Source organism: Mercenaria mercenaria, chromosome 18, assembly GCF_021730395.1.
Source record: "Mercenaria mercenaria strain notata chromosome 18, MADL_Memer_1, whole genome shotgun sequence".
In the NCBI taxonomy this organism is placed as follows: Eukaryota; Metazoa; Mollusca; class Bivalvia; order Venerida; family Veneridae; genus Mercenaria; species Mercenaria mercenaria.
This window is the reverse complement of record NC_069378.1, coordinates 57560907-57571761: the sequence shown is the minus strand read 5'-3', so window position 1 is coordinate 57571761 and position 10855 is coordinate 57560907. Positions and strand designations below refer to the sequence as shown.

Genomic DNA, 10855 nt, shown 5'->3' with positions numbered 1-10855 from the left:
CAGTTGCTGCTTTGTTTTTCTGCTACCTTGAATATTCTAAGTAACAAGCAATCGTTACCCTCAGACGTAACAATACACTTATTTCTAATATTAGGACAATCAGAATTGACTATCATTTTAGATAAGTAAGACTGAAAATTCGTTTGAAACGATTAACCTTTTGGCGTATAAAATGTAGAGACGTCATCAGTACGTCAATTCTGACAGAGTATTTTACTGTATCCGATGAATAATATATCGCATTTAGTGACTTGTCGCTGAATATATCATTGTTTGGAGTTCAGATGCGAAGGAATTATATCACCAGGGCGCAGCCCGAGTGATATAATAATACGCATTTGAAAGACAATAATTTTATTCAAGAACAAATCACTAAATGAGATAGAGCTGTATTATTTCGATTCTAACACGTTACCAAGGACTTTAAAGTAGACCCTTGACGGCATTCATTAAATATTTGCCCGTTTTCAATTGGTTTCTTTTCCAGCGCGCCGCTATGCCATTTGACGGTATGACGTAATATTTAATTGTGACGTCAGAACAGTGAATTGTTGTATAGTAATTCTCTGTTTTCAGCCTTCTTTGTTTATTAGGAAAATGAATCGGATCGTGTTAGAATTAATGTTCTTATACCCAATAGAGTATCCCACTTATTCCCCCTGATGTCTGTATCCTTATTTTAGCACACTGTACATTATTCTTATTTTTAAACATAGCTGATTTAACACTCTTCAAAAACTTAACTGTTTTTTGCTCCACATGAGTGGTGGGGGCATATAGATTTTGTCTTGTCCGTTTGTCCGTCCGTGTGTTAGTCTGTCCGGAAAAAAAATGTGACGTGCTTAGTTCCAAAAGTGCTTAATATAAATTGATGAAACCTTGCACGAGTATTTATCATGATATGAACTTGCGCAACTTTTATTTTTCGTCTGGCTCCGCCCCTATTTATGGCCCCTGAAGTAGTGAAAAATTCACATTTTCACATTGTGATGCGTCTAGTTCAAAAAATATTTTACATAAATTAATGAAACCTTGCACGAGTCTTTATCAAGATATAAACTTGCGCACCTCCTATTTTTCGCCCCACCCCCGAAATAGTCAGAAATGCACATTTTCACCTTGTGACGCGCCTAGCTCAGAAGTATTTGATGTAAATTAATGAAAACTTGCAAGAATCTTTATCATGATATGAACTTGCGCACCTCTTATTTTTCGTCTGGCTCCATACCCCTATTTCAAAAGGAATGGCCTCTGAAATAGTCAAAAATGCACGTTTTTACCTAATGACACGCCTAGCTCAAAAAGTACTTGATGTAAATTCATAAAACCTTGCATGAGTCTTTATCATGATGTGACCTTGGACACCTGGCATTCTGTTTGAGATATAAGCACTAATTACAAAGTTATGGCCTTTGAAATATCCAAAACAGTGGATTTTTGTTTATTTTTTTGATGCTCATAGCTCAAAACGTATATGGCCTAGAACACGAGATGAATCCTTTATACAAAATGTTTCTTGAGGCTATATCCCCTTAATATAATCATTAAAAATGAATTCAATTACATTTTCTACAATGTTGATCAGTATTCAAAGCTTAGGTCAACACACACGAGAAAACAATTTTCCAAAAAGGATTTAACATAGAATTGATATAATTTATAGCCACAATAAAACATATGGCAATCTCATTGTTAATAAAAGCATTATTAAGTCTTTCAGATAATAATTATCCATAGGACCCCAATAACTAATCGTCTTCTAAAACATATAACAAACTGGCTTATGAAAATCGCTAGACAAATATATTTATTATGCTTGTATACATATTATATTCAAAAATACACAGTCATACCGAACAATAAGAATAAATTAAAGTTTCACACTACGTACTGGATTAAAATAAATATAAACTATAGTCTGTCCCACCTAATTTTGGACCTCCGATGATTTATTTATACTGTATATAAAATTGTCAAAAATGACATCGTTAATACCAGAAGGTTAATATCTCTAGGCACTTTTTTCATTTTTTTTTTTGAAAAAATGTAAAATGAAGTTAAAAATCAAGATTTTATGTTTTTCCCCATAGACTTGCATTGTAAAATGACGCTACGTCCATTTCAAGATGGCGGCGTTCATACAAACGTCATGGGGGTTTGCTCACAGTTAGCGACGTCTGATAGTTTTTATAGTCAAGTATATCACAGTACACGTTTTCAATGCGGACATGATGTATATAAAAAATAATACTTATTTGAGCCGCGCCATGAGAAAACCAACATAGTGCATTTGCGACCAGCATGGATCCAGACCAGCCTGCGCATCCGAGCAGCCTGGTCAGGATCCATGCTGTTCGCTAATGGTTTCTCTAATTGCAATATGCTTTGAAAGCGAACAGCATGGTTCCTGAACAGACTGCGCGGATCTGGATCAATGCTGGTTGCAAACACACTATGTTAGTTTTCTCATTGTGCGGCTCATTTCTAATGGATTCCTTTGAAAGATTAAAACGGAAAACAATAAAAACAACAACAGAAACAGAAACAAAGATATTTTCTCACTATGTGAAATAATTGTAGGGGCAGAACAAAACACTCAAAACCTTTATTAGAAAATTAAGTACTCATTAACACTCTGCCTCAGTGTCTAGTATGTACAGCACAGTAGAAACAGAAATGATCTGGTCACGATTTGAGCCGTGCCATGGGAAAACCAACATAGTGAGTCAGCGACCAGCATGGATCCGCGCAGTCTGGTCAGGATCTGTGCTGCTTGCTAATGGTTTCTCTAATTGCAATAGGCTTTGAAAGCGAACAGCATGGATCCTGAACAGACTGCGGTCTGGATCCATGCTGGTCGCAAACGCACTATATTGGTTTTCTCATGGTGCGGCTCATTTCTAATGGATTCATTTGAAAGATTAAAACGAAACAAGGAGCTGCGTTCAGTTAACGCTTGATGCCCCCAATGGCATCCTTGTCGATAGATTTTGCACCTAAGTCCAAAACGAGGTCAAGGTCAAGGTCTAACTGAGGTCAGGTGATGTTTGAAGATGAAGACTGGTCACAGTTTACATCTGCATTAGTATCAATTCATTCTTGTAAGGGGTATTGATGCTAGACGAAACGGTCCCATTTGGTTAACCAAGAGATGGTCCATATAAAGCAACCCAAGTCCAAAATGAGGTCAAGGTCAAGGTCAAACTTAGGTCAGGTGATGTCTGAAGATGAGGAATGGTCACAGGTTACACCTGCTTTAGTATCAAGTCATTCTAGTAAGGGGTATTGAAGCTGGACGAAACGACCCCATTTGGTTAACCAAGAGATGGCACATATAAAGCAACCTAAGTCCAAAATGAGGTCAAGGTCAAGGTCAAACTGAGGTCAGGTGATGTCTGAAGATGGGGAATGGTCACAGGTTACATCTGGGTTAGTATCAAGTCATTCTAGTAAGGGGTATTGATGCTAGACGAAACGGTCCCATTTGGTTAACCTCGTACGGAGGGACGAACGAACGAACGAACGGACTGACGGACGGACGGACTGACTGACAGGACAATCACTATATGCCTCCCACATCAGTAGATGCTGGGGGCATAAAAACAATTAAAACAACAACAGCAACAGAAACAAAGATATTTTCTCACTATGTGAAATAATTGTAAGGGCAGAACAAAACACTCAAAACCTTTATTAGAAAATTAAGTACTCTTTAACACTCTGCCTCAGTGCCTAGTATGTACAGCACAGACCTGGTCACGATTTCAATCCTCGGGTGAGAACATCTTTCTCTGCGGAAGACAAAATGTTTGAAGCAATGTGTCCTACACCTCTGTTTCATTTGAGAAAGTTGCTAGTTACTTACGGAGAAAAGAAAACAATACTAATGCAGAATGTATTAACACTGGTTAAACTGATGTACCAAAACACCTGAGAAAAACAGGTTATATATATTAACCGCAAACCAAACATCAATTACTTTGCTTACATCCAATTCAGGGGTGGTATAGTACGTCATCAACAGGTGCGCGCAACACTTCCCGATGCGGCTTTTTTGTGTCAAAACATCTCGATTCGGTGAGTAAACTTGCGATTATTACATTGATAACTAATAGATTCAGAAATGACATATAGTCGAAAGTACCCGCACATGCGTCTAGTTTATCATTTACGTTTGCATTTTTCAAGAAAGCCTTCCGTTTAACAGAACATTCGTGCACAATGCACTTCGTGGAAACACTTTCCTATTCACCACACCATATTATATCGCATAACAAGAGTTTACATGCATTTCTGATAAATCCAAGCATTGACGGGTGTTCTTTTATGGTAAACAGATGTCAGTGATACCTTGATTAGTCATTGGAATCTAAACTTTCCGAAAAATCAGTAAACTAAAATTTCGCCTTCCCGGTTCACCAACTGAATTGATGTCCTTCCCGGCTCACCAATTTCCAGCATGACTAACATCGGGCTGGTGCTCATGTAAATGTGATCACGCTTGCCTGGAAGTTCTATTAACTCGAATAATTAATTGTTAGAGTGCTTGCACTAGATGGTCCGTAAACTTCATTTAAGCATTTGAAGATAATATTGAAAGAACGAGGCATATCTTGAACATATGTTGTATACTATAAACGTGTATATGTATGATATAATTATGTTCTACCATGTCCTTATATTTGTTATTTTAGGTACATGAAAGATGAAAAAGGAAACAAAACTTCTAGTCGGCATCAATGGAATTGTCAATATATGTTAAAAAGGATTGCTGAGTGATCGACATGCAAGACATAATTGACGTATTATATTTTCCAAAAGCTGTACGACATAATATTTGAGAAGTGGAGAACATCCCCTAACGACCCCAGGCAAGGATTTCAACGCTCAGCTAGGTCGTCGTACCAAACTTTGTCACGACTATGTCTGTTAGAAGGTATGGATATAAATGACTGATTTAATTTCAATAATGTTACAGTAGATAAACCTTAATAAGGGGTAAAGTTAGATAGGCACTTCGACACATGATATTATAAATAGAAAGTATTTTGGAAACCATTAGTTAACTTGTTACTCTAATTATTTTTTCATGATAACTATATATGGTGTGTCATCGAAAATAGACGAGTATGATGGCTTTGATTTCGAACTTGAGTTTAAGGCAAGACTCGATGAGACAAATAAGAATATGCATTGATAATATGCTAAGTAAAGCAAAATTATATAGTTAAATTATTATCATGTGCTGTTTTTAAAGGAGCAACCTTTTAATATATTTTTAAAGGTATAAAGTCGCACCAGTTCAGTTTAGTTTTTAATAATATGCTACTATTTAATTCTGTTTAATGTTTCAGGGCCCCGTGATCATCACAATTGCTCGGGAAAAATGAGAAACTACTGTATCGCGCCAACGAAAAGTTCTTATTAAGGAGTTTTAGATGTGCGTAGGGAAAGACCAAGAGTGACTGCAACCGAATTATAATAACCATGTAGTAGAATGAGACATCGTTTGAATCTACACTAGAAAGCGGTTCAGGATTTAACATTTGACAAATGTTCAGATTTTGCTTGCAAATCTTAGTGCACCCAATTACATGTTAAATCTTGAAGTGTGCTTGAACAGTGGTAGAACAATTTTACTTGCAATGTAAATTATTTTGCTTTTCTTAAACTGTTTAGTTGTTGAAAATATTGTTGTATAAAAGATTATTTAAAATAGGAAATTTTACTGATTTTTTATTTAAACCATTACCTCTGGAAGCCGTTGTGACACAAACATACGGACATACACTTTCAAGACATAGCCACATCTTCCTTTTTATCAGCTAATGTTATATATTTACACAAATTAACGAAAGTAGATTTATTACTTTAATGTAGCAATTCTAAATTTTATACACATTTATACAAGTATAATGATAACGTTTCATTAACATTGGATGTAATTCTTTATAACCTAAACTTCAAAATCAACAAAAATCAGAATATAATAACTCTTGAAACCATTAAACTGGAAAATGTTGAGGTTTTGCGCAACTACACTAATTATATCAAAAACACACAAAAATTGATAAAGTGGCAATGTAGTATAATCTGTAAAGGTTCATTGACCGAAACATAAAGATAACAAGAATATTTACATTGTTGTGTTTTACCCGTTATGAGCATTAGTGTCAACTACATTTCATACAAAGTTTAATACTGCTGTTGCCTTTCATCAAAATCTGTCAAATGTTATTTAGAAGGCACTGACAATACTCTGTGACTTCAAAACAGACAGACAAAACAAAACATGTTTCAATAAAACATCACAATTGCTTGAAGTCACGCAAAATCACATTAAATTCCGTTCTAAAAAGCTGTTCATGGCTAAATATTGTACGGTAGTGGTCACACGTAACACTGAGCTGTTTTAAACGGTGTTTGCACATATTGCCGGTGAGTGAACCTCAAACAACGACTACTTTTGTGGTCTTCATTTCTGACTTTTTCACAAACATCCGCAACAAGCGGGTATTGTTCTTTCTACAATTCTGATCTTTTTTGACGTGTCATTTTATTCCCGAGAAATGCATGAATTACTATATGCAGTTTATGTTCATCTGTCTACGGATATCATACTGCTGAACCCCAAGTGTTTAGCTTCATAATTTAATTCTGATGAACAGAATATCTCAGGTGTTTCTGTTGTGATCTGAAAAAGAAAGAGTAAATCTGTCATAATATAGCCCTTGAAAGTAAATTAAGCACTGTTTTTACTGACATAAACGTTCATTGCTAAATACTAGTTTTGCTGGTATTGCAACCGAAGTACCATGCGTCAAAATAAATTGAAGGCTACATATAATTAAGTCAAACACGATGCCACACGGACGGTGAGCCGGGAAGTGCATCGTTTTACCTGGTGAACCGGGAAGACGAAATTTTATATTACTGATTTCTTTGAAACTATAGATTCCAATAATTAATTAAGGTATCACTGACCTCTGTTTGCCATAAAAGAACACCAGTCAAGGCATTTAGTCATTAGAAATGCATGAAAACTCTTTTTATGCGATATAATATGGTGTGGTGAATGGGGAAGTGTTTCCATGAAATGCATTGTGCTCGAATGTTCTCTTAAACGTAAGACTTTCTTGAAAAATGCAAAAGTCAGTGATAAACTAGAGGCACATGCGGGTACTTTAGACTATATGTCATTTCCAAATCTATTCGTTACCAATGAAATAATTGCAAGTTTACTCACCGAATCGAGGTGTTTTGACATAAAAAAGCCGCATCGGGAAGTGTTGCGCGCACCTGTTGATGACGTACTATACCACCCCTGAATTACAGAATTACAATATATTTTTTTTCATATTTTCGATGTCTGAAGTATCACTTATGGGTATCATGGGTATATGCTAGTCATAGCCAACAATGAGCAAGATAGATATTCGTGTTAATTTCTAGTATCTTATTAGCGGTCAAGCAAGTTAATTATATAATTGTATCTACCGAAGTGCTCCAGGTAAGGGAAACGATCTAAATTCGACTCACGGAATTTAACTATACAAAAGTTACCGGAGCGCATTCGCGAAAAGAGCCACAATACGCCGGTTAGTCCGTCAGAGGTTCTGTGCAGATACGGGGAATCACAGTGGACCTCTGGATTTCAAAAATAACACAAGTGTATATTTAGATGCAGAAATCGTGCTCTTTTTTGTCTACTAGCATTCTTATCAATATAGTTTTTAATAAAAACTTTGCGACAATAACAGTCCTAATGTAACCAATAGTGCTCCACGTCTTTTTTCACGATGCAAAATAGAACATCTATAAATATGATTGTGATTTTTGTTATTGTGTTTTCCATTCCATTTCCGTAAAGTTACCATTCTACTTCCTGGTTAGGTTCTGCACATGCTCTGCGCAGATGGTGTCATATCTTGACACTCTTGTACCTCCTGAACTAGAGAGCAGAACGGACAAAATAAAATAAGTAGACAGTCATTAACACTACTGCCGTCAATCCCTTTGCTGTCTCGAATTCTACCCCGTACTATCATTCTACTGACGAAGTTGACAGGCGGGACCAACAGCGATACAGCTACAAAAGAAATAAAAGACAATGTCAATTCACACGACCTGCACATGTTGGCACAGAATTTCTCACCGGAAGTAGAAAACCTCTCCTTGAAAACTACAATATATGTATGACAGCCGCATTTATATGTATTTACATTTTCCTTAAAATTTGTTGTTTTAATTTAAATCATACTCTTGCTTGTTGATTTGCCGTAGGAGCGATCTCAGTGTTGGAGGGGCCAATAATGTCGGATCGACCAGCCTTTCCCTATTTTTTTACCCCCCCCCCCCCCCCCCCCACCCCAAATAAAAAAGAAAAAGAAAGGAAAAATGACAAACTGTTCTTCCGCTTATCAGTTTATACATAATTTATTTTTGGTCGATTGTGAAGTAAGTTCAACTTATATTAATTACTCTCGACACCTCATTCCTGATGGAATCCATCGCAACGTGGGTATGAGAGAAGAAGCCAGTTTCCCTTTTAATGTTGAGCGGCAAGCAAGGGGGCTACTGATACCATTTTTCACGTCTTATCGAACCTACGACCTCCCGCACTCGAAGCAGACGCTCTAGCACTAGTAGATAGGGTATCGAGGCCTATTGACAACAGGCATGACACCAAATCTGTATCAGTATATCTAAATACTGTCTCAAATTGGCTTTTGTCCTTTACCTGCTGTTATTACTTACTAAAATCCGTTTGGGGACCTTATAGTTGGGGGCGAAAGTATATGCTACCCCAAGTCCCACGGATGTGCAGGCTGATCATGATCTACACTGGCCGCAAAGGCAGACTTAGTCGTGTCCAGCATGATAAGGGTTAGTTAAGGTATAAATTTTACCACATATAACACAATTTCCAGATCCGATCGTTTCCGCCGTTCGCCCAAACATTACGCATGGACAAACCAAGGTAGATAAGCACGTACTAACGTCATCAAAACACCCGAAAAGGTCATGTGCCCAAACTCCGACCTGAATAAAGAAAACAGAAACCATTAGCTATTTTGTAGAGAGTTACATTGAATTTACGTTTAGGGTTAAATACCTTGAAATCATTGACTTTGAATAGAAAGCTTAACAGGACCAAATTTAGATCTACTATAATTTTGCATAACTTGTGACAAGTCATTCATTACTTTCGTACTCATGAAGTGTGTGCAATCAGTATTTTCCTGTACTGTATGGATACCTGTCGTATACAATATATCTATAAACCAATATGTTTGAAAAATGTACTTCGAACATGCGATTGTTTTTTATTGTTTCTTTCAGTTTTTGGCATCGTTTGATAATAGATAACATTTGACGAAAGGCTAATTCTACAGTGGCCATAAAGGCGGATATTTTTAGAGGTCATGGAGCTCGATTGGTCTAGTTTGTTTTAAAAGCTAACGTCATGACGTAAACTACATGCATTTTACAAGTATCGTCTGACGAAACATTAGACCATGGCTTACTAAGAGAACAAGGGAGCATCCACTTAGTGATAGAACTTTATAAATACGAGACATTGAATAAATGGAATCATAAAATGAAACTGAAAAGATAAAAAAAAATATGAATCGAGGATTGTGCATTTTTCGCTTTTCGAAATATTGTAACAAAAATTGGCATTTAAGATAACCGTAGCTTTTATACACATTGAATGCTACCGGCTTGATTTAAATATACCATAACGTTAACTACATACCATTATACCCCAGTCACACATACGGCGCGGAAAGCTACGTTTAGCCACGAATAAAAACGTATATATAGTAATTCGTATCTATCCGTATTGATACGTACCTGAGACGTACCTTAACGTAGTAATCCGTATCAATTCGTACCAATCCGTACGGCTCAGATACGGATCGATACGGGTAACTACGTTTCTATCCGTAGCTAGACGTAGCTATTTGCGCCGTATGTGTGACTGTGGTATTAAGAAAATTCATTTGATAATATAGTGTTATGTCTGTCAGATCTTTTAGTTATTTACATACCCTATAACTCGACGCCATCGCGCTAATATCCTTAGATTTCCCTAGTCAAATCTAAAAAAAGTGAACGCCTCCAAAGAATAAGATTTATAATTATATACAAAGCGTAAATATTACAAAGTAAAGTTATGCACTTGTATGTTAAAATCACAATAAACACTTCGTTAAAAGCTTATTATATTCACACGCATTCTAATCGTTACGTCGTAGGCCTATTCTTCACACTAGATATGTCGATAAAATTGATTTTTAAAAAAGGAAGTAAAATGATATCTTTCAAAGCGTAATAAACTATAAATGTTTGGCTGTAGCACAACTACAAGGTAAATTATTGCGTGCTACCGATAATCAAGCTATGTTAAAGGCGGTCAATAGCGTTTGAGCAATACTTTTTGCACATTCCTTAACTCGTAAAAGTAACAGACAATTTAAGGAGATATTTTATAAAGTCTCATACAGCTGTATTATTCATAAAACGGCTGGTCACATATAAAGCTGTATTATTCATAAAACGGCTGGTCATATATAAAGCTGTATTATTCATAAAACGGCTGGTCACATATAAAGTTGTATCATAAAACGGCTAGTCACATATAAAGCTGTATTATTCATAAAACGGCTGGTCACATATAAAGCTGTATTATTCATAAAACGGCTGGTCACATATAAAGCTGTATTATTCATAAAACGGCTTGTCACAAAACTGTGTTATTCATAAAACGACAGTTAACTTCTTCTTCTTCTCGTTCGCGACTACACTGTCAGACCAGTATCCTCGATGAAACTTGTGGTTTGCCGCAGAT

The 10855-nt window shown here is 36.3% G+C and overlaps 1 protein-coding gene across 1 annotated transcript; it reads right to left on the bottom strand.

Annotated features, from left to right (window-relative positions):
• Positions 1-7676: 7676 nt before the first annotated feature.
• On the bottom strand, positions 7677-10289 carry LOC123538356 (uncharacterized). Its single transcript, XM_045322392.2, has 3 exons — positions 10056-10289; positions 8910-9042; positions 7677-8089 (listed from the first exon to the last, which is right to left on the bottom strand). The coding sequence occupies exons 1-3, from the start codon at positions 10071-10073 to the stop codon at positions 7890-7892; spliced, it is 351 nt and encodes a 116-aa protein (XP_045178327.1). The 5' UTR covers positions 10074-10289; the 3' UTR covers positions 7677-7889.
• Between the last annotated feature and the right edge of the window lie 566 nt (positions 10290-10855).

Bases quoted from the DNA above. Each gene is read 5' to 3' on its own strand.
- LOC123538356 (XM_045322392.2), bottom strand. The intron at 8,090-8,909 runs GTAAAATTTATA...TTTCTTTTGTAG, and splicing joins TGGAAATTGTGTTATATGTG to CTGTATCGCTGTTGGTCCCG.